The sequence below is a fragment of the Taeniopygia guttata genome, chromosome 7, assembly GCF_048771995.1.
Source record: "Taeniopygia guttata chromosome 7, bTaeGut7.mat, whole genome shotgun sequence".
Classification (NCBI taxonomy): Eukaryota; Metazoa; Chordata; class Aves; order Passeriformes; family Estrildidae; genus Taeniopygia; species Taeniopygia guttata.
Genome location: NC_133032.1, coordinates 33,106,244 through 33,129,848, shown reverse-complemented (window position 1 = coordinate 33,129,848; position 23,605 = coordinate 33,106,244). Strand labels below are relative to the sequence as shown.

Genomic DNA, 23,605 nt, shown 5'->3' with positions numbered 1-23,605 from the left:
TCTGGTGTTATTCCCCTGCGAACCGGGCTCGGGCGGCAGGACAGGCGAGAGGAGCTGCCTGGTTTAGCCTGGGGAGGGGAGGGCTGAGAGGGGATCTCGTTTATGCACGTCCTGTGAGGAGCGGCTGAGGGCGCATCTCGGCCTGGCGAAAAGGAGGCTCGGGGGACCTTAACGCTTCTACAACTACAGGAGGGTGGAGCCTGGTGTGAGTCAGGCTCTTCTCCCTCAGAGCCAGCGACACGATAGGGCATAGCCTTAAGCTGCTCCAGGGCAGCTTTAGGTTGGACATCAGGGAAAATCTCTTCTCAGAGAGGATGCCTCAACATTGGAACAGGCTGCCCAGTGGGGTGGTGCAGTCACGGTTCCTCTCGGTCCTTGAAGAAAAACTGGACGTGGCACTGAGTGCCATGGTCTGGTTGACGTGGTGTTTGGTCAGTTTGAACTCTATGATCTCAGAGGTCTTTTCTAAACCAGTGTAATTCTGTAATGCAGAATAAATGCCTCAAATAGAATATAAGCATCTCAAAGTCAGATACCAAGAGGACAGTGCTAGAATCTTTTCAGTTGTGCCCTGTGACAGGATGGACTAAAGTACAAGGAACTTCACCTCAGCACGAGGAAGAGCTTTCCACTGGGGGTGGAACAGGGAGGGTGTGGGGTCACCCTCCCTGAAAATATTCCAAACCCACCTGGACACGTTCCTGTGTCGCTGCTCCAGGTGACCCTGCCTCAGCAGGGGTTTGGACAAAGCGATGTTCGGAGCTCCCTTCCAACCATGACAATTCCATGATTCTGTGAGGCAGCTGCCAGAAAAGGGGGAACCTCCTGCAGCCGGGGCTGGAGGACCTATCCCGCAGCCATCCCTGCTCCAGCGCCCACCCTGGGGGAGACAAGGGCGTGACTGGGGGGGAAAAGTGATGGAGGAACGTATGTTTGTTCTTATGTTTTGTTCTTGTGTTAAATAGAACAGAAATAGAGTATGGTGAGTGGAGTTCCTCTGCGAGAGGCAGGAGGTGAAGCCAGGACATCCTCCGTGCTCCCAGGCTTTGTGAGGGACTGGCACAGCGCAGCCAGAAATGCATAAGGACTCCTTAGTAGACATTTCACAGCAACGAGGACAGGACAGTTTGTAGGGAGTGCTGTTCCTTCCCAACAACAGTTGATGTCAAGTGCTCTGATGATAACATTTTGAACAGAACACTTCACTTGAGCTTTTCTAAAACACCATTATGACTGTGACTGTGTGTACTGGTAACTTGCTGAGGCAGGTACTCAAATATTGAAAGGCCAAAAAACAGTCTCAGTCTGGAAATCTTTTACTGTTGTACCTTGTGTAACTGGGTAATAACAAAAAAATCTTTTAGACTTACAGTGAAAAGGAAGCAAATCAGTGTTGACAACAGTGTACAAAATCTGCTTTACCTCTCCCAAGATGCGTGTGGAAATTGTGTCACAGTAATCCTCACTGGGTAAGCTTTGCTTGTGTGTCATGCCTCTGTGAGTTTCTTAAAGAAATACCATCAGAACATGTTTCTGAGATGGATTTTTAAGAAATCAGATATTTTTGTATTTTCCTTATGCTACAAAACAGATTTAAGGGCAATGCCAAAGGTTGGATAGTATCAAACTAAATTTGTTTTTGAAGATTAACAAAGAGACATCTCTGTCACACAACTGCATGTAGAGGAGGAGGTTAGGTTGTAAGGTGTATCTTGAATTCTCTAATACATTTGGATATGTTGCACTAATTTTTTTGGCATTTCCAGCAACCGTAGTTTGCATTTACTGCATCTGATTTGGAACCCTAAGTTGGAAGCCAAATTTCATGAGAAAGGTGAGTGAAATGTTTAACACTGTATGTTTTGAAAATTGTTTTGCAAATACGATTTTCAAACTCTTTGATACCACTTGAAACAAGGAGGAAAAAGAAGGGCTTACAGTTGACTGGACATGTAATTTTTGTGAAGGTGTACAATCTCTTACATCCTCAGGAATTATTTATATTACATTCTCAAATAACTGCAAGTTTAGAAGTGGCATTCTCCCAACTGTAGGGTCACTGACTTGTTGGATATGCCTTTGCTGTTCATCTGAGAGCCTTTAGCACAGGTGTGTCTGGAAACAACAGTGGTCTGCAGTTTGTAGGCCTAGAAAAAGACAGGATAACTAGCTAGTAAATGGAAAATTTTGTTGAGAAAAAGTAGTTTGACAGCTAGAGTATTACCTGGGATTCAGTTCTTTGAAGGGGGATGTCTTGTGTTTTCAGTTATTGGCATAGGAAACAATGCAAGGCAGTAATTTGCATTCTAAGAGAATCATTTTTTCTCCCCAAAACCAGGACACATCCATCTGGATTAAAATGGAAAGTATCTTTATTAGAGAATTCCTGTTTTAAATTGCACTGTTGCTTCACCCTAAATCAGCAGTTAATTAACAAATCAAAGGTATCCATTTAGGCCAAGTAAAAAATCAGCAAATTTGAGCAACTGGAGTTAAGGCCTGGTGTATTTCCCAGATTGTATAAATCAGTGTGGTAGACTATCAGAGCACACTTAATAATTGTGTTTCTTACTAACTACATTGGAAAACCAAAGAAGGGCGGAGCTAATTAACCCTACAACTAGGGCAAAAATCAGGATATGAGAAAAAAGCAGAATGCCAGTGTCTCCCTCTCAAGTTCAAACTGAGGCCACTGTAATTGAAGTATGATGTGCAATACTGCTTGTAAATATTCTTTTCAATTTTGGGAGATCAAGTGTAACAGATCCCTTAGTGTTGAAGTCAGTCCCTCCCCAGCCAGTGTCGAGCGTGCCTTCCACCTCTGCTCACCTGGGTCTGAAACATTCCACTGCTGTCAGCACCGTGGCTCATCATCAATCCCCAGCTAATTCACATTCCCAGTTAACTGGGACACAGGAGCTGAATTAAGAATAAATCTCACTGTTAAGCATTATCCACAGCAACACAGTTTATTTTTATAACTTATTCCAGTTTTAAAAGCATACAACTGCCAGCGACACACAGGTTGTCCTCTACAGCTCTTTGGTTTACAGCACCAGGCTCATCTGACATTCCATTTCTTTTCCCAAGTGCAGGCACAGTCCATTCAGCTGCAAGCATCCCATATAATGACTCTGCTACCAGTGAGACTGGAGAAGGAAAAAATAGCAGCAAACACTGAAGTGTTTGTGTCCTGGACCAAATTTTAATGCTTAATCACATTTTCAGCAAATTCTGCTTTCAACCCAACACATTTTGACAGACACTGTGAAACATCAAGGAGTTGCAAGCAGGATAAAACATAAACCTTGCAGTGAGGGCTACTGAACCGAGTCAGGGCCAAACCCCAGCCCTACGAGTCTGAAGACACAAGGCAGACGCTGAAGAGGAGGCTCATATACATTGTGGTTAAGAACATAATTGCACACATTTTCAAGTAATCCAAGAGGCAGCATAATTTACACTGAAGGTTTTGGACGTGAATGGTGACTTTGGTCTTCGTAGGTTCTAGAATACGGTAACTTACAGGGACTTAATTTTCAGATTGTTCTGAAAATCAGGCCCTTTTAAGGGTGCTGGTTTACACCCAAGAAATGACGTGTCCAAAATGAAGTCACATTAACATTGTGCACTTTAATTTTATACTTACTGACATCAATAGCCAAAACACCCCAAATCTTTTAACTGTGAATAGGAGTAGGACATTGAGAAGAGGCAGTGCATCAACCTTCATGAAAACCAAGCTGTAGAAACATTGAAGGGATTGAAATAATTCTTTCATAGTTAGAAATATATAAAAAAATCCAGCTACAGTAATTTTTCATGACCTGTAACTTAAAAGTGTTTTGCTCAGTTTTCTCCAAAGCTTTATCTAAACATTCTTTGCTTCAGGGATGAATACTTGAAGCCTGCACCTATTTTATGTGGAAAAAATATATCATGGAGTTAAATAGTATTGATAGAAAGTTGTAATTTTGACTCCCTTTCAGGCATCCAAGCTAGTACAAAGTTAACTCAAAACAACAAGTCAGGTGTGAAGTTTTAAGGCACAAATGAGTGTCATAGGATGAGAATACAACTATTCATTCCACCTGGAGAGGGATCTGGCTTGCAAGAAGACAGGAAATAGGAAAATGTTCTCCCCGTGAAAGGCGTGTTGTGTACTCAGGTACTTTACTGGATTCATTGAGCTGCACAGTTCTTCTGGTGCTTTGATAGAACCCCATCGCTAACAGCTGCCCTGTACCACCCAATCTTCAAACATCACCTGTCTGCAAAGGATTAGGGATGGTTACAGCAGGAGACACCCAAGCACGACAGCCTGTGTACACCAAAGCACAGCTTCTGCCTTCCTAGACATTCTGCTCCTTTTCATGTCACTTTTCTAAGTGTATGTGAGTGAAAGAAAAACATTTCCTATTAGAACAGGTGACATTTGCTCAGGGAGGAATGTCAGGGGAGATGCAAGATGCTTGTTTCCAACCAACCCTGTCTTACCAAAATACAGCAGGCACAGCCTGGTAGGCACATGGGGGCTGTGAGGATGTTTTAGGGTATGCTGGAATGACCCACCCAATTCCAGCATCAGGCCCATGCAGTTTGGACAGTCCTCAAAGTATGGGGCTTAAATTTTTATTCTTAAATTTTTTTTTTGGCTAATATCAGAAATGATATGAAGTGTTCACAGTTCAGGGAGGAATTTTATAATGTAAGTGCAGTAATTAAAAATTAAAATCAAGAAATAGTAGCTTTTGGTGGAGTGGGTAATGGCTGCATTTCTTCAGCTTTTCTGCTTATTCTTCCAGTGCTTTCCTTAGTTCTAAAAGTTAATACATGCTCTCAAGTAAAACAAAACATATTATATTGCTGCAGTGGAAGTCCCCACTTAATTCCTTTTGCCACAATTTGGTTTAAAAAATAGCTTTAATGGTAAATAAGAGGAAGCTCAAATACACTGGACTACTAAAAGATTTGTTGAGAACATGAGAATGTATTTTACATGCATCTATCACATGCATGAAGTGCTTTTATTTGCTTACTAGACCGTGATCCAGATCCGTGGAACAAATGCAATTCCAGGGGTTTTGCAGATTGTGCCTGGGCTGATGTGGTTTAAGGAACCAAAAGGGGCAGAAGGGTATAAGGGTATAAACTGTCTTGGTTACATGAATTTGCATCCTGTTTGTTAACTAGAGAAAGCATGAAATGGCATAAACCCAGGAATGAACATAACTGTGAAGTGGAAATACTTTAATACTTTGCCCACTGTAGACATCAGAACCTCTGGCAGTGCTAAAGTCCTGTGAATTGTACCTGTGTGGCTCATATCAACACTTCCAGACAAAATAACATAACCGTCCCTGTTTACTACACAGAGTAAAACATACTCAGAAAGGATGGCAGGCCTAACTGGAAAGGGTCAGTTTCTGCATTAGAATACAACTGGCTTCTTACATGTTTTAATTTTTTCTTCTAGGGCAACTTGCATTCAAGTTTACAACTTCTTTGATAAAAATGAAATATTTTCTGTGCCTTGTTCCCAACTGTGTATCCCTCCCTTTCTGTTGTTTGGGCTGCATTCTCCATGCTTACCTCACATTACCTTTTCTTCTCTGTTTATTATGAGGACAGTTTATGAAATGCAGCAAGCCATGCAATATCCTTTGGAAAGAGTTTGATTTGATGCAAATGTAGTGCTGGGGTCATTCAGAATAGATGGAAGCTCTCAGCTACTGCCTACCCTTCTACAGCTGAAGAATCTTCTTGTGGAATGGGTTAATGATGGGAGGCAGCTGCCTTGCTGGGCTGAGACACCTGTCCCTACAGCCCTTTAATCTCTTAGCTACTTGTACAGGATTAAACCATCATCCTAAACTAGCATGGCAGTCAGCAAGAGGCAGTGAGAATGCAGGCAGTAGTCATGTTGTCTGAGCTGTTCAGAGAGGGGGTCATTGATAAACTGGGGCTTTTACCAGCTTTGGGTGCAGTAAACTGCAGCAGTCCAGCCCGAAGAGCAGCAGGAAATACATCCTCAGTCAAGCACAATTCAATGCCAAGCACCATCCTTTGAGAAAGCAGACTGGAGTGAGTAGATTTGCCTTTTATCTGGGGACTGGAAGGTTAACATTCTCCCTTTTGTTTTAGGGGAGCATCTAAGCTGACCTTTAGTAAATACTGTGGCTACAGCATTTCACAGAATCAAGTACCATAAAACACATTAATTAGGCTACATTATTCCCAGACAGGTCAGTTTTCTAAGTTTTCCTCCAAGTCATCACTGTTTGGGTGTTCAGGGATAGAATAATTTGTATAAACTATGAAAATTAATGCTGGTTTAGGCACCTTAATTCCTCACCTTTACCCCCTGTAAAATGTTTTTAAACACAGAGTTTACCTTGAGTTTCCTCTTTCAGAAGTCACAAACACACAAAATGATAGCCAAATGAAGTGACCAAGTAGTTGCTTGTCTACACACCAAATCAGTTCCTGAGCTAAAAATAAAAAATCAAGAGCAGCCCCTTACAGCATCTGATTAATTTCTCCTTTTTTACTTTTATAGAGAAACATTTAAATATTATGAAGGGCTGGATAACATAAATGCCAGAGGAGGAAACAGCAGGTGGTTTTTTAAGAGGTTGCCATATTTGTGGGTTCAAGTTGTTTTCTCACATTTGAAAGGATTCCAGCCATTAATATCAGCTCATTCATGTTTCAGAAGACTCCTAGAAGCTTAAACAAGTGCACTGAAAAAGTTTGTGTTTGTAAACATTTATTCTTTTGAACTGAAAAAGGCTTGCATCAGCACACATTGTACAGACTTGCAAATTACACAAGTTGAAAAAAAGTTGTTTCATTTATGTGCAATGAATCTTTAATGTCCAGCGAGCATCTGCAAATGATGAAAACTTAAACTATTAAAAAGGTTTCCAGCACTTACCAAACACAATTATCTTAGCGTGAAAAGGAAGAGAAAGAGACCCATACTGGTGGAAACGCAATTAAAGTGCAAACATTTTGTCACTTGTATGAAGATACATAAAGTGTCTTCACGTTTTTGTTAAAAAGAAATATTAAAAGGTGATTCAGTGAACATTATCTTTGTAACCTATTCATAATCCCCTTCTAGTAATTATTTAACTTGCTGGATCAGAAGCAAATTCTTCAAGGATACAAACTTGTAATTTCTTTTGACATTGTTTGACTATATTGAAAAAGACAAGGACCTAAGGAGTTAGTTACTAAAATGATACTTTTTTTTTTAAAGAAAAACAGAAATAGAAGAAACAGAGACAAAAAGAAAGAAAAAAAGAAAAAACACACAAGGGGCAAAGAACAGGTTAACTTGAAGATCTTGGGTAGTTTGCTAAAAAATGAACGTAATTCCTTGAGAATGGTTCTCTTTTCCCCTCCACCAATCCTCAGGTTCCTGCCTTGGAATGGACTGCTGTGTGCTGGCTGTGAGAAGGGATTATAAAATACAAATCTGCATATGGATTTTTATGAACATCTGCTGTACAATAGAACTTTGGATCTGATACAAGATTTCAAAAATATAAAACAAAACTACTATAAAAGTAGGGGGCATTTCAGCAGCATTCCTTACAGAAAGCTGACTGTCACAAAGATGATTCCTTGCTATTGTCTGGGAGCAACTCTGTAAATTGTTTTCTTCATCTTGCTGGATTCACTGGGTTATTTATTCTTCAATGGCAAACGTCATGTGACAAAACATCCCAGGAGTCTCTCCGAAGAGAACAGAAACCCCATGACATCAAACCAATCGAGGAGGGAGGGCATGGAAGTCGTAGAGGCCGAGTGTCCAGCGGTGTGAGTGCTACTGAGAGCTGGCCCTCTCCAGGACGTGGAGGTCGTAGTGCTTCTTGCTGGTTCTCAGGCGGAACTTGCTGAGCGCGGCGCCGCTCTGCCTCTTGAGCGCGCTCTGCGCGGCCGCCATGCTGGGGAAGGTGGCCAGGACCGTGTAGGTGGACGCCAAGTCCCCGGCCCGCGAGGGCTCCGGGCCCCCGTCCCCGCAGAGCCGCCGCTGCTGCGCCTGCAGGCACTGCGAATCCCTCAGCCACCGGATCTTGGCACCCACTTTCAACAGTTCTCCAAAGAGTTTCTCTGCTTCCATACGAGTTATGCCTTCCGGCAGCTCAGTAATTTCTAGAACTTTCCCCACAACTGAAAGAAGAAAAACAATGAGTCTAAGTCGGTTATTGCGTTAATGATACAACATCCTAAATGGAAAATGACTTATTTCATACTTGTATCTCCAGTTGGCTGATACCAAATCCACAGGATTTGCCTTCCTGATATTCTAGAGACCCTTTGATCTAACATTTAGTGCTGCTTAAAATACAATTTGCTTACTTGTACAGTGTGCAAATAAAAGCTGGGAATACAAAGAGGGTCCTCAGAACAAATAGGGGAAATAAAAAAATCATCAATAACTCATTTTGCAGCAGGATTCAGAACTCACTATAGCATCTCACTGGCCTTGTCCGGTAATGCTTCACACTTCACCATGGCAAAAAACTAGTCTGTCTTACCTCAAAAAAAATCCTTTCCATTAAGTCGTTAGAAAAGCTGATTTTTCTGGAACTTGCTGTGAATAGTTGACAGCAGGTAGCAAAAATTCTCAGTAAAGGTATTAAGACAGATGCCACCAGATTTTATTTTATTTTCATCATAAAAGATGACATCTTTACCAATTCCAACAAGCTAATCTGTAGATCTCCTAGTATGTCTTCCACATCCATGTGCTTAAATATACTAGAATGGAAAAACTAAAAAAAACCCAACAAACCAAAGAGCACAAACTAATTTGTGGTTTATGTCTGATTTCACTTGTTAGGCCAGTAAAAGGAAGCAGGGGTATGTATATTTAATATTTAATGTAACAATATCATAGAACTTAGGCCCAGTAAACTGACACACTTGCTCTTTCTTTTAGTACTCTCCAATCCTAAACTTCTCTGGTCTTTTCTCCAGCCTTCAAAACTCCACTTTTTCCATTTAACATCCCTCTTCCCCTCTCTCCATGTCTTCCTCCCCATCCTTATGTTTCCAATGTTTGCCATGTCCATTTCTGTCCAATTTCTCTTTGCTCTGGCCCTTCTCACCTCTGCTTTTCTTGCACATTCCCAGCCCATCACCATAATTCATTTTTCTGGAGGACTGTGTCAGTCAGCAATGCTATACCTGGTTCTCCTGCGCCAAGATCTGCTGAAGCAGCCTTCTTTGCTGGTTTCTTTCCCCTGTTTCCATGTCTGTTTCCAGGCTGACACTGGAAAGATTGACATAAAGGGAGGACTTCAATGACAATCCACCAGTACCTTAAAATTTCTAGTCAACTCAGTGACAAGCACTGCAGAGCAATTTCTGGAAAATAACCTGCACTACCATGGGACAGAGAAGATTTTCACATCCAATTTTAATTACTGAGTTTGACAATCCTACAGTCAGCCACATTCAATCCTTCACTACAGAAGAAAGGGAGGTGATGATGGGAGAAAAAAAATCACTTTAAATCATCTTGGAAAAACATCCCCCTGCCCCAGCCATCACATCCTCTAGCTGGCATTGGGTGGAACTGAGCAAGGTAGAGGCAGGGGGTTTGTGTGTCCCAAAAATTAAATATAGGGAAAGACTTTTCAACTTTGCTAACAAAATATTTTGGGTTTGTTTTTCTTAAAAGGAACAAACCCACTCTTTGTTTGAAAACTCCCACATGTATTTTGTTAGAAATGGTTACTTGAATAAAAGAAAATAGTTTTAGCAAAGGGTCTAAACACTTTAGATTTTTGAATTAGCTAGTGAATTGCTTAAAATGAAAACCATCATCTACACTGTGCCTAAAAGTAAAAGTTCAGATAAATGTTCTCACCGTTTAATACAACAAACAAGAACAATGGGGAGTACTGACATGGAATAAAACTTATTGCAAAGCAAGCACCTTGCACTCAATTACTCTCCAAGTGCAATAACACATTCCCCTATTCTAGGTGGTTGTAATGGTAGTCCTGAATTGGTTTTTTTTCATTGTGTCATGAGATTGTTCTCTTTTAATACCTGTTGGCTTGTTACTTGTCCACGTAACAAAGATGGATTGTATTGCAGGGGTTGGCCAAGCAATGGGTATCTGGCATCTCCTTAAAGAGAAAGGTAATTAGAAGGGTTTTTCTGTTACAGGAAATCTTCTTCCAAGTCCCTCTCACACTGAATATGTAACACAGAAGAGAAAGCAGACCTGCTGTGCACAAAGCTGAGTGTCTGGCTGAGCTAACAAACTCAGAGCTGCCCTGACTCCATCAGTGTCAGCACGTCCTGATCCCAAGGTGAAAAGGTACAAACTTTCTGCTATTTAGGGATTATACTCAAAGTTTTTATATCACTTATTAGATAAGTCTTTTCAAAATAAGCTTAATAAGTCTAAAGCTCCTCTCAGCATGCTAATTTAGTCATTTCATGGTTATAGCCCTGATTAGAGCCAGGTCCATCTTTACATTCCTATTTCTTGCAAGGATGCACAAAGACAACGCACTAGAAGATTTCAGTAATCACAGCAGATTAAGAGAGCTAAGATATGTGCTTCAAACAGCCCACCTGGAATTTTTACACCATCAGAATACAAAGCAATGATGAAGATTATGCAACAAATAAGACAAAGACAAGAAAATACTACCTTTATATAAGAGAGACACAGAGATTTTTCTGTAAGTTTTGCTTTAAAGTAAATCTTTCTGTAAAATGGACTTGTTAATTTTGCGTTTGAGAATTTTACCAGGATGCTTTTGCTCACTGACAAAAGGGGTTTATATAATTGTATTATCAACTACCCCAACTCAGTGAAAACTCCCTATTTTCTGTTTTTCTGTTGATATGGCAGCAGAAGATTGAAATTCTTCTACAAGGAATTTTTTGTGTCCTTGGTGGGTCCTATCTGAAATACTAACTGAGGTACAGTCCTGGCTAGAGGCTCCATCCCATCATGCTTGTTGTTCTACAGAGGAATGAAGAATACATGCTTAGGCAGTGATGCATTTCAGTGCATTATCAACTAATGATTTATGGTTAAGACTTGAAGCTAAATTCTAGCAAACATTTTATTAATATTTTCAATGCTGAAATGGGAAATGTCACAATATGAGTAGGCCAGTGTGCTAGAGAAGCACATTATGAGGAGATGAAAAGCCTTTGAAGATCTGGGAGACAGTACCAGTGCAGAGTGATAAGGTGAAATTTTAAATGATGTTTGAGTGAATAATTTTGGTGATTCTGCTTCAACAGCAATACTACTAAAGTGAGCCACAACTCATCAGACAATCCTCATATAACTTGGTACTTTAAAACATTCAAATAGAAACCACACACACATTTTAGTTAACTAAAAATATACCTTGTCCAGGGACAAAAGGTCTAGAAAACTGGGACACAATAGAAAGAGGTGTCAGTGTGGGACGGATGTTCTTCATGTTTGACAGCTGGGCTGGTGCTGGTGATTGGGCCGGTGAGGTGGCAGGGCTGCCCAGTTGAGGACTATGCTGCAGCTGGAATAAACAACACCTTAGTGTTTCAGAAACTACTACCTGAACAAGCTGAACAGCACCCACAGCCTTTAAAGATTTCAATGAAGTTAAAATAGCTCTAGTAAGTCTAATCAGAGCAAGATTTTTACTCCCCCAAAATAGCTTTTTAAAAAAGACAGGATTTACGCATATTTTAAGCCATCCTGGAGAAGCAAACCAGCACTCCTACCTGTGCAGCACCGTCTAAAGTGCTGAGTTCCGTGGCCTTGTGCCCGCGGGGGTGCTCACAGTAGTACTTGCCGGCCTTCCTCTGCGGCGGTGACGGGTTCCGCGGCGCGGCGCTGCCGGGCACGTTGAGCTGCATCATCACCACTCCCCCGGCGGGCGCCGCGGCTGCAACACAGGAGCCACGGGGCGGTCAGCGCCGGGAAAAGGGCAGGGAACGCGCGGGACGCCTGCTGCTAAAGAAGCTGCTGATTCTAGAAAACTGCCGCGGTTCCTTCTGTACTATTACACTTCCACTACACCTGCAACAGTTCACTTAGACAGGGCTTCCCAGAAAACAAGATAGTGGAGCCACTGAAACTCATTGCTGAGAATATTTTTGGAAGAATTCGCTCTATTTATTAGTAGTTGACAGTACTCAACATTCACTGCAGTTTCTGTCACAGCAGTGTGTTGGAGAATGTGGTATTAAGTGAAAATATGCTTCATTGAAAAATAGAAGTTTCCTAGTTTTACATGAAGTACAGCAATGCAGACTCAAAATGTTTTCTCTGATAGGATGGCATATAGCAGAAAGACCTGGGACCAACCTTGACCAGCCTAGGCAAGCTTACCCTCACTTACGAGTTCTCTTTGGAATACTTTTCGAGCAGATACTGCAAACTGATCCCCACACCCTGTCCCACTTGGGTCCTGTGGTAGCCACAGAAAGTCCAGAGTCAGGGGAGAACACCTCAACATCCAGCACTGTTGCACAAGGTTTCACACCAGGAGCTGTAAGGAGAGGCTGCCCAAGAGACAAACCATCTCCCCCCTCTGCCCCAAGTAATTTATATAATGCCCTTTTTCTTTGTATATGGTTGTTTGCAATTTCCTTCTCTGCTCTACCCACTTTCTACAATATTTTTCAGAAACCACGATTAAAACACACAGTTTAAACATCATTTAATCATCCAGAAAGCAGGATTCTGCAGTCTTCTCAATCTACCGCCATGTCATAGCATCAAGATACAGATTATAAAATGCATTCATCTGGTGTATTTTATAATGGGCTGTTGTTTTCACTACCCCTGGGCTCCATAACAGACTTCTTCAAAAATCAGACCAAACAATGTAGAATAAGGAATGCATAACATTAAAACTACAATAGCTTTTGTAAATTGTGTTTGGAATTATTTATTACATGGGTAACTAAATTAACAATGTCTTCACAGCTATACTTTCTTTCTAATGGCAAAAAGTTTTACCCAGGAGTAACAGATTGCAATCTAAGCATCAGGTATTTGGCCAACTTTAGCAGAGGCTATAAATTAAGGAGTCCCCTGCAAGAGCTACACTGTGAATATTTCTGTTTTGTTGCACAACAGAATAAAACACAACTCTGTTTATGACTGCTGCATAATCAGAATAATATACAACAGTTTTCCACTGGTAAAGCCATAAACTTATCTAGTCCCTATGTAGTCCCTATATGTAAACCTGAGATATACCAAACACCTAAATACAAACTATGTCTAGCACACAAAAATGGGTTTCATTTTAATATTATATAAATACGTATAAATATTTTATAAATTACAATAATTTACAGCTTACTGGTTTATATTCAGTATTTCACTCTGCAACATTTTAATATACTCCTGACTTATCTGTTCTGTGAGAATGGAACACCCAACAAAAACATGTTTATCTTTCAGAAACACCTACAGCATCATCTCTAAAGAGTGTCAATCTAAAATGCAATTTAAACTGCAAAAGAAAACTTTACACATTCAGAAAATTTTGGGTTTTCTTTTGCTTCTAATTCCCCAGCATTTCAGGAAATGAAAATAAAGGGAATTCTTTTCCTAACCAAGTATCCTGACACAATGAAGTGTCATACAGTGCATAAGTCAGTTTGCAGACACTTTATGACCTGTCAAATCCCATGAGAAAGGAAACCCAGAAATCCTTCAAAGCCTCCCCAGCTTTAGAGTGTAACACAGCTGTAACACAGCTCTGCTGCTTGTCTGTGGACCTGCTCATTGGCCCTGCCTCAGAGGCCTTCACTCAGCATCTCAATGTCTTCACTTGCTGAGAAGCACAAGTTTTGATTTATTCCCCAGAATCTGCTCCCCATAGAGGGCTTTCTCCTTCCTGAAACTTCCTTAACCCCCAGTTTACAGGTCTGAACCAGGCCACCAAAACTGCACAAAACCAGCACTTCCAGGATAGATAGGAGGGCAGAAAAACAAACTAGTGCAAGGCTCCTTTTAGCCATTCTGAAATTACAATCTTCCAGAATTAAAGCCAAACAAACTTGAAACAAAATGGAAACCAAACCAAACCTGCCCATGAACTGCTAGTCCAGCTATCTTACCACTTAACAGCATGTTATCTATTTACTAATAAACAGGTTCAAAAAACACTTTAAAGATAAATGTTTGTAAGAAACACCACATCTGTAGCAGAATCTAGGTCATTGATCTAGGGTTGTTTAATCTAGTGCTTGCTTGCAAAATACTGAGAGAGCAGAATTTGAGATTATCCCTTTTTTACCAAGCAAGCCTCCAATGGATCAAATACCCTAATAGTAAATAAAGACCATGCCACTGTGGTCACAGGACTGTCCTGTAATCTCTTGTTTGGTGGCTAACCCCAGTGCTCTTATTTTCCTGACCTGTTCATCATCAATTTTATGGTTGGACCTTCAGAGTTTTAAGTGTTTGGATATCAACATTTATAAAGGTTTCATGGATTGGCAAGATCTACATCAGCACTGCTCTCAAACACATTGAGGTTTCTGTTTACACACTTTCTAAAAATTACCCAAGCATTCTGTCCAAATCTGAACCTGACTTAAATGTTTCTGCTGAGTAACATTTACCTGCTGAGGGTGGCCTCCAGGCTGTCCCCATGAGCCACTGTTTCACTTAAATCCAATGTATCATTTTAAAAGACACAATAATAGCAATACAGATGAAGAATTAAAAAAAATAAATCAGAGATGGCCCTCAAGTTGCAGTTGTTCTAACAGTTAGACATGAAACCAGTCTGAAAATTTACAGCATGTTCTAGACAGAATGGCTTATACGAAAATCCCAGTAAAATATACCTTTTTTTGGCTGCATGATGGAAAGACCAGTGGGTGAACTTTTACATGATGAGGGTGGAGACACTATGCTGTAGTGCACAATGGAAGCAGCCTGCTGTGGCTTTGACTTGGATGAAGGTGGCAATAATGTAGGAGGTGATGGCTTCTGACTTGAATGGTTGCTATAAACTATGAAAGTAAAAGAAGTAAATAAGGCCGCCATAAAAATAAAACACCCCACACAGCTTTGAAGTAATTTCAGCTTTCCAGCAGGTAACAAAGCTACCCCACAATGCTCAGATTTCAAGACCTTGTAAGAAGATCACTGCTCCTACTCTGTTAACTGAAATCTAGAATGGTTCTTGAGCAGAAGAGCCAAATATGCTGTTTCCAAAATGTACCTCACTCCTTCTGTCAAAGAGAAACCCAAATCTCAAAGTTTTCAGACCCATCTGGCTGTTCAGAAAAGGATGGAAGCGATTCTGCTGCCAGTGTACAGCTCCCATGTCTGCCTTAACTCACCCATAGATGTGCAAGGTATTAAGATGTATGGTATTGGATTTTAAGAAAGTAACTTGAGATATTTCAAAGATAAAAAATTTGAGATTTCAAATTAATCTGCCTCAGGGTTAAAACTGGAAAATAAATTAAAAAATGAACAAAAGAAGAAAAAGAATACAACAGTTAATTCTAAATCAAACCCTTAATAGCATATATCCAATCACCCTGCATAATAATAGCTAGACATTTTTGAAGCTTATCAATAAAAACTCTGTTCTCCCAACCTGCACACTGCTGTCCTTGAAGCTGCTGTGAGTTGCATGGCGATGATGTTCTAGGAAACTGTATCTGCTCTGATCCAGGAGGCTGCAAATATCCCACAGATGAACTGCAATAATAAAAAAGGAACATGACTAACAGGCATTTATGCTACTTATTTAATCACGACTTCTGCATTTGCTGTGTACATGTACTGCAAATCACTGAGCTTTTGTTAATTTTAAATCATTAATAGTCCCACCTACCCCGAATTCATTCATTCTTCAGAAGACTGAAGCTTCCCACCTCTTCTGTAGAAAAAACACGTGCCCTACCTACACTGAGAAACTCTATTAATGCACCTATTTTAATATTCTATTTTTGTGTCCACAGCTCTATATCAGCATAAGACAGGCAGAATAATAACAATAAAAAGACAACTTCTTGTCTTGCTCACTGAAGCAGAAGTAGGTCTGGGTTACAAGATCCCACAGCCCCTGGCACAAGGATATGGGATGCAGCCCCTCAGCTGGGGCAGCACGCCAAAGCAGCTCTGCCCCAGGGCCCACTGACACTTTCCCAAAGGGGGCAGGAGGTGGAACAGGACTCCAGGGGATAAACAGCCATTCAGAATCCTGTTTGCAAAACATAGGAAAAGGATAACTTCAAAAGTTTATTTATGCCAGGTAGTTTTTCAGGGGAATCAGGGGAAAACCAGGTAACAGACACAATTAGATACTAATTTACCACTAATACTCAGCCAGAATACCAGGTTGGTGGACCATAATCAGAACAGTGCCTATAGAATCTTGTACTAACAGATAACCGTTCTTAGAATAAAACAATTCCTTCAAATTGAGGGAAAAAAAATAGGTTTAATCCTCTTGGACCTACTATTTTTACTTATGTTGTCAAAAGTTTGTTCCATCCTTTGTCCCATAGGTCACTTACATAATTTTAATTTAAAGATTCCCTTCCATTAAAGCAGACAAAACCAAGTGAAAACTAACACAGGTGCTTTCACACATCTTCTGATCTGCCTACTGATTCTAGTTTTCAGCAGCGACCTGAAGGCTTGACACTCAGCTCCTGCAGAACAGCACTCTGCTTTCCTTGTTCAAGTGCTGCAGCATCACTGTTCTGATGAAAGCAAATGCTGTCATTGGCTGCTAGTTTGCTCTGAATTCCTAACAAATGAGAGGGACATTCTAATTTACACAAAAGATCAAGCAACCAAACTTAATTCAATAAAAGTCTGGAATTATGCCTACCTGCGACTTCACTGAATCTCAGATACAAAACAGAAAAGTATTAAAAAACCTTCAGATACAAAGAACAGGAATCCAGATGTAAGTAGATGAGACCATACAGCGATAACAAAAACACTACTGAGATCTGCACTCTCAAAAGGATGAACAAGCTTCAAACTGTTGCTGCTTGTTTGAAAGCTCCCAGGTATAAAAATGCTGCACATTTGTAAGTTCAAAAAAGCTTGAGAAAGAAGAATTTGTAAGAATCTCAATGAATTCTCCCAGGTACTTGCCTATCTGTTCTCAAAAGACTGCTTTGGGGACACAGATGTATATTCAGGGAGGCCTGTACATGCAGACCAATTTGCTGCTACCAAGGTAGGTTAAAAAAAAGTTATTTATCAAACAAAAGCCAAATTTCTATACTTGTTTCACATCCAGCTTGGTGCCAGCAGGCCTCATCTACAATACAAAGCAAGCTAAACCTTTTCCATGCAAATTTCCAAAAAAGAAGTCAGTCTTTTTCTGGGATTCAAGTTGTTTTTCCTCTACACATTATTAATGTAGTATCTTTGTCAAAATCAGTGAGTATGGATAGTCATCTTAAATATTACTGCAGAAGGACTGAACTGCTGAGCACACTGGTGTCTCATGGGTAAGAAATGGAATGCAGAAAATTTAAGAGGTGGGATTATTGCTGAAAGTGCTGTGAAGACAATGTTTTCCAGTCCAACAAGTATGTTACAGTTAAAGCAGTACTGCTTGTTTCACTTAATTGTATAAGAGCAAAAAATAAATAGAATGCCTGTAAGTCTGCTTCTAAAATAATAGTTTTATTATCTGCAGCACTAAAAGCAGATCCAGTCAGTTCTTACAAAGCCACTAAGCCCAGCTGCTGAGAAATCAAGTATCAGTTCAACTTACCTTAGATTGTTCTGCTGACCTGATGGAATGACACTGTAGTAGACTGGCATTCCTGTGGTGGGCAGTCCTTGGCTGGACTGACTGGGAATTATAACAGGCTGCTGATATGTCTGCTGGGGCACTGCTTGGGAACCTTGAGGCACCGAAACCTGCAATGGGCCACACAGTAACACTTTCTCCTGCAGACAATGTTTCTGCCTCTTGACCATCATCCAGTTGATATAAGAATTTTAAAATAACCCCAGAAACTGAAAGATCACCTGGAGTTCTCTAATTCCAGAATAATGTGGTAACAGTAACTAAAAAAACAACACCATATTAAAAAAAAAATCTTTAAATCTTCTTCCTCCCAAATAGAAATATTGGCTCCAATGGACTCCATGAATTAACAAGGTATTTTCTCGACAACAGAAAGTGGGATGGTGGGAAGGAAACCTTCCAAGCTTTTCTTCCCCACCCTCTGAACTGCAACTGATGCAGCACTTGGCTTTCGACAGCACTACAACTTGTGCACTTGTGACAAGTTCTTATTTCTTCTTACTTCAATTGTGGGTTTGCATCTTTAGCTTCTGTCCCCCAAAGTCACCTTTGGCACCTGCTTGCAGCTTTCTACCATTTCCAGCATAAAGCAAAGGATTTAAAGAAAACCCCAACACTCAAACCCACAGAAGAGTCATTGGAAAGTTATGAATACATTACCCACCTGGTAAGATGGCACTGAGGGATATGGAACAATCACACCTTGAATTTGATTCCCAATGTTGTTGTGTTGGCCACTGACTAGGTTTTGATTTTGAGACTGCTGAACTCCAACTAAACCCTGGTAGTTTTGCTGCTGGTTGGGCAAAATCTGGTAACCTGAAATTACACATTTAAATCTTACTTCGAAATAATGAACACATTTTAAACATAGTTACCTATTCAAAAATACACATGTAGCATTTTCCAACGGCTTGTTTAATCTGGCAGCTTCACAACAGGTAAACTTATCATGCATATAAAAAGAAGCCAACATTAAAATTAATATTTACTAATTTGGATTCAGCATGAAATATTATCCATACTGTTTGCAATGCTGCTTCCCACATGCGTGCACTATTCATTTACACTGGCTCACATGCATTAACACCTTGATTTGACAGGTGAAAGCTGGAAGCACTTGAACAGAGCATGCTAGACAGGGTCAAACCCAATTCATTGTCTGGTACTGTGAACAAGGCCATTCCAGGAACTTCGGTTTGAAAATTCTACATATGCAAAATTCAGCTTGGACCTCAGGTGCCCCAGGGGTCAGAGCATCTTGACTGCAATTCGAAAGTAAATCAGACTTCAGGAAAATTTGCATAAGGCCTGTGTGCAAATCCTTTCCATAGGGGCAATTTCTTCTGAAATCTGCAATGCTAAAACCAACTGGGTACTGAGAAAAATCTTCTAAGTTCAAGCCATATTAGTACACAGCAGAAGATATTTTATATTCAAAGTTATCTTAGGGACACAAAGATTTTTCATATTTACCCTTCTATAGTGTCTCTAAACCAATTTATTATTGCTTAAACTAGTATCCTCTCCTATCTTTCAAAAATTGCCTAAAAAAACACACCCCACACTGCCCCAAAGCCCAAACCAAAACACCCCGAGCATTAAGTGCCAAACAGGAAGTTTATGCATTTATAAAAGTCCAACCTAAACTCCTCCTTTCCTCTTTTTTTAAAAAGCATTTTGCAGGTAGCTGCTACCATGATCCAAACACATGCAGAACACAAGTTCTTTTTCTCTCATGTTCCATCATACAGGTATGCACTACTTACCATATCAGCAAAACCCCAACACAGTCAGTGTTTCTGAGACAAAGCCAGTTATCCCTCCAGAATAACAAAACTGGGCATGTCAAGATGCACTGACGGCAAGAAGAGTCTGTGCTTGAGTTGGACACATTCACAGCCCACTGACCTTGACATGCTCCCTACCTTGGCAAGGAACTATAATAGAGCAAATTTAGCTGCAAAAACTCCCTTGGGTTTTCTTTAAATTGTGCTAAAAAAGGTTCAGTCTATTCTGAAAGTAATCCAGTTATCATAAAACACCTTTCTGTGAGCAGCACCCTCCGATGTTCATTGATTTCGTTCACACAGTACAATGAACATTGTGCACTAACAGCCTCAGCAGGCTCTCTATAGAAATTACAACAATGAACACTAAAAGAAGACTGTTAATATTATCAAATATTGCTTCAGAAAATTAAAGGGAAGAAGATTCTGTTTGTTAAAACCAAGACAGCTATTCATTAGAAACATACAACACTATAAATATTTTCAGAGGACTGGACAAAACTTCAGAACAATACATGCTTGAAGTAGGATTAGTACTTAGAATTTTTAAAAACTTAAGTTTGAACAGTGTACAAAATGCTCTTCATATCTGTAATATACAAAATGCTTTAACATACTTTGTGATAAAGCGATCTATGGCCCCTAAAATGCAGCAGAATGGGAAGTTGTGCTGTGACAGTGCACCCGCAGTCTGAACCCCTCGTGTCCCAGAAATTGCAATGGACCCGTGCGTAGTTCTGCAGCCTTTTCTGGCACTTGCAGAGACAGATACAATCAATTCTGCAAGCAGAGCGGACTGGAACAATACAAATTGGCTGCCACGAAGGTTCCCCAGAGCGTTCCAAAGAATGCTCTATTTTTAGCTGCAGCTTCACCTCTGCACAGAGTGGGCTGACAGAAATGCAGCACTCAGCACAAACCCCACACCTGCCACAGCAGATTGTCCCATTACACAGAAATACTCCGAAACTGGAGGTAAAAATAGGAGCAGGTCTCTTAATATTTACATAATTCAAGAGAAGTCACAGTTAATATAAGAAGAGTTAACTCACAGAATATAGAAATACATTTTTTGAATAATGCATTAGGAGTAAGAAACAGTGTTTATTGAAGAACAGAAAAGCAAGTACAAGCACTCGGTTAACGAGCTGGGAGTTGATGAGCTTAGTTATGACTATTACAGCTACAGTTACTGTAACTGGAGTAGTTTTATCCCTGCCTTGTGAAGCAGAAGCCAGTTGAACTGCTGATTTTCCTACAGGAACTGTAGTTCAGACTAGATTTTTAAACAACCTGTAGTTAGGTCTCATGGTAACTGGGCTCACATTAACACGGCAATTGGAAATGCTTTTTTTCTCAAGGAGAGTTTTCTTCTCCCATTATCTTTTGGGCAACAAAAGCATTTTTATTAAAAAGGAACCTCCCAAAATATTTCACCTGAAACCCCTTTAAAAAGGAAGCCAGGAAGCAGCTGAAAAAGAGACCGGTTCACTGTGAGAAATGTAAACCTCTCAGACAGTGTTACGGCCCCGAATCCAACAGCTCAGCAAGGAAGTCAGGCCACTCCTCAGCATTAGAGCAGAAGCGGCTGCAGTTGCCATGATCTCAGAAGCTGCCATCTTTTATCTGAATTTGTGTTTGCAAAGTTATGTTATAGTTAGTAACCACTTCCTGAGATGAACAACTCCCGTGGCTTTTATGTAATGCCAGATTTGTAACTCTCATTTTTGCCCAGCCACTTTTGCTGTATGAGCCAAGTAACGTGGTGCCTTTGGCTCAAAACCACACATTGCTAATAAGCATCAACCACTTCAGGTGTAGCTTTATGTCAAATTAATACAAATATCAATGGTTTAAAATAAATTACAAGGAAGAGCATTTTCAAATACACCATCTTGGTGAAGTATTTCCAGAACACATAACAAGACATGGAACCATCAGTTTCTAAAATGCTGATTCAAATTTGCCTATAAAGCATTAAATGAGAACCAGCAATAGCTGGAGAGCAGTTTGGAGATTTTCAGTTAAACACTAATTCTGCAGTTTCTGGTAAGAGCCTTCTTTCTCCCATTAGTGCTGGTAAACACCACATAACCCAACACTGAATAGGATTATTGGCTGGACCATCCCCATACTACCCAAACATGATCCCTTGATGTCAGAGTGCAGGTACAGGGCACACGATCAAAGCAGTAGAGCAGCTGTCTGCACAGCTTGCTTATTTTATTTCTTCCAGGACAGAGAGGGACTTTATCTGCTGACACTTTTTACCCACAGGCAGTGAAATTCAGTTAAAATATAAAGAGCTAAAAACATACAAGAAAGGAACTTACCTAACAGAAATCAGTTCATCCCTGTGCATCTTATCACCCCATGCTTTCCAATTCAGACTGGTTTGTTTGGGTACAAATGTACACTGAGCTCTCTGATTTGGGGAGTTTGTGTGCTACTCACACAGGGTGTCCCCACAGTGGGAAGTAATCCCCTTGAGCCTCAGACTTTTTGCTGTTAAGTAGTCTAGGTATTAAAAATGCTGAGGAAGGAAAGCAGGCTGTGAAATACAGTTGGGTAACACATCTCTGACACCAGCGGATAACAGAAGTTGCAAAACCAAGTAATTTGTTTTCCTTTGAAAAAAATCTTTGTGAACTGAACCCTGAATAACTCCATCAATTGTTGCTACTATTGGAGCACTTCCTGGAAGAAGTGCAGAAGAGGAGCCATCCCTCTTTACATGCTGCTTCATAGGACATAAATAAATCCAGTTAATATTTGTAAAAGTTGATCTTCCATCCTGTTTCTGTACCACAACATGTAGAGGGGGCAGGGGAAGGAATTAAAAAGACCCTCCTGAAGGTAACTCAGAAGGATGTTACATATTCAACTAAGAGCTGGTATAAAAGCCTGGTCTTTAAGGATCTCTGCCTCCAAACATCACTAGTCACTTCTGAAAGTTTTGACCATGAGCCAAGATATTACTGAGAAGTAAATTTGTTTCAGGAATACAAATCTTACTGAAGAAGTCATAACAGTATTTAGAAGTAGATTGTGAGAATAATGGTAGCCTACAGTTAAAATCTGTAAGGAAAAAAAAAAGACAAGAAGAAAGGAAGGAGATGGAAATGAAGCTTGCTAACATTCACAGAAGGATAACTCAGCTGAAAAGTCTTTGCTAAAATAGGTAACCACTTAATGTATTCCATCCAATACCCTGACACCTTTGATCATAGGACAAAAAGACAGAGTAAAGCAGTATCACCAATATCTTCTGCACAGAACTCTTTTCATGCCACAGCATCTAAGATTAGGATCTTTAGCTTAGAACTTTCAGTTAAGGTACATCTCTTTAATGTTACATCATTTAAAGGTACTAATTTATCTTACTTTGCAAGTTAATCAAGTAATTAGCTACTAAGTTACAAATTTTTAAAACTATTAACTTTTACATTTTAAAACCTCTGTAATTAAAGTTACAGCATAAGCCATTTAAAGGAATGGCTTGAACCCCAAGTTTCATGCCCAAGTGCCTCAAATATTTCCACCTTAGGTTAGTTACACTTTGTATTTTACATTTGATCCTCTACTTTATTTGAAATTTTACAGCAAAGTAAGTTTAAAATGAAAAAGCAGGAGAAAAACCACCCAAAGTGCTCTAAAGAAATGCTGGAAGAGTTGAACAAACCTGTCTGCTGGCCAGGCTGGGGCAGGGCCTGGCTCTGCTGCGTGCTGTAATGGACAGAAACAGGGCGGTACTGCTGGCTGGAGTGCGGGTACTGGCTGGGGGTACAGTAACAGGGTGGCATCTGCAAAGGAACAGTCACAGGATCACTGCCTGCATGCAGCTTTGGAGAAGGCAGGCATCTAAATGCAAAATCCATACAACAAAGAAGGATAATTTATTAAAAGGTGCAACAGATGTTAAATAATTCAGCGATTCAAAAATCCCTTATATTACATAAATTCCCACTTTAACAGCCAATTTCTCTACTTTCCTTGTTGAAAGTTGACTTTCCTCAA

At 40.3% G+C, this 23,605-nt stretch overlaps 1 protein-coding gene, 1 long non-coding RNA gene and 1 other non-coding gene across 15 annotated transcripts in view; 1 reads left to right on the top strand and 2 right to left on the bottom strand.

The window, feature by feature from the left end:
* The first annotated feature begins 44 nt into the window (after positions 1–44).
* LOC115496032 (uncharacterized) lies at positions 45–11,402 on the top strand. 2 transcript variants are annotated; one of them, XR_012056842.1, is made up of 4 exons: positions 45–205; positions 1,365–1,469; positions 1,767–1,834; positions 10,192–11,402. It is a non-coding gene; the product is annotated as an uncharacterized lncRNA (long non-coding RNA). The 2 variants fall into 2 exon arrangements; XR_005980933.2 differs by having other exon boundaries at positions 45–1,469.
* The window catches only part of R3HDM1 (R3H domain containing 1), a 54,045-nt gene continuing 33,390 nt past the window's right edge, over positions 2,951–23,605 (bottom strand). For 9 of the 12 annotated variants that reach the window (XM_012575017.5, XM_030278092.4, XM_030278097.4 and 6 more), the window contains 10 exons: positions 23,271–23,391; positions 18,463–18,617; positions 17,760–17,908; positions 15,612–15,715; positions 14,848–15,015; positions 11,758–11,921; positions 11,399–11,549; positions 10,072–10,151; positions 9,202–9,286; positions 2,951–8,181 (listed from right to left, as the gene is read on the bottom strand). In XM_012575017.5, coding sequence (XP_012430471.4) covers positions 7,835–8,181; positions 9,202–9,286; positions 10,072–10,151; positions 11,399–11,549; positions 11,758–11,921; positions 14,848–15,015; positions 15,612–15,715; positions 17,760–17,908; positions 18,463–18,617; positions 23,271–23,391 — 1,524 coding nt within the window. In that variant the 3' untranslated portion in view covers positions 2,951–7,834. The remainder of the gene's footprint in view (positions 8,182–9,201; positions 9,287–10,071; positions 10,152–11,398; positions 11,550–11,757; positions 11,922–14,847; positions 15,016–15,611; positions 15,716–17,759; positions 17,909–18,462; positions 18,618–23,270; positions 23,392–23,605) is intronic. The other 3 variants (XM_030278087.4, XM_030278094.4, XM_030278095.4) reach the window with 3 other exon arrangements.
* MIR128-1 (microRNA mir-128-1) lies at positions 21,055–21,125 on the bottom strand. The gene has a single exon (NR_049021.1). It is a non-coding gene; the product is annotated as a microRNA mir-128-1 (primary transcript).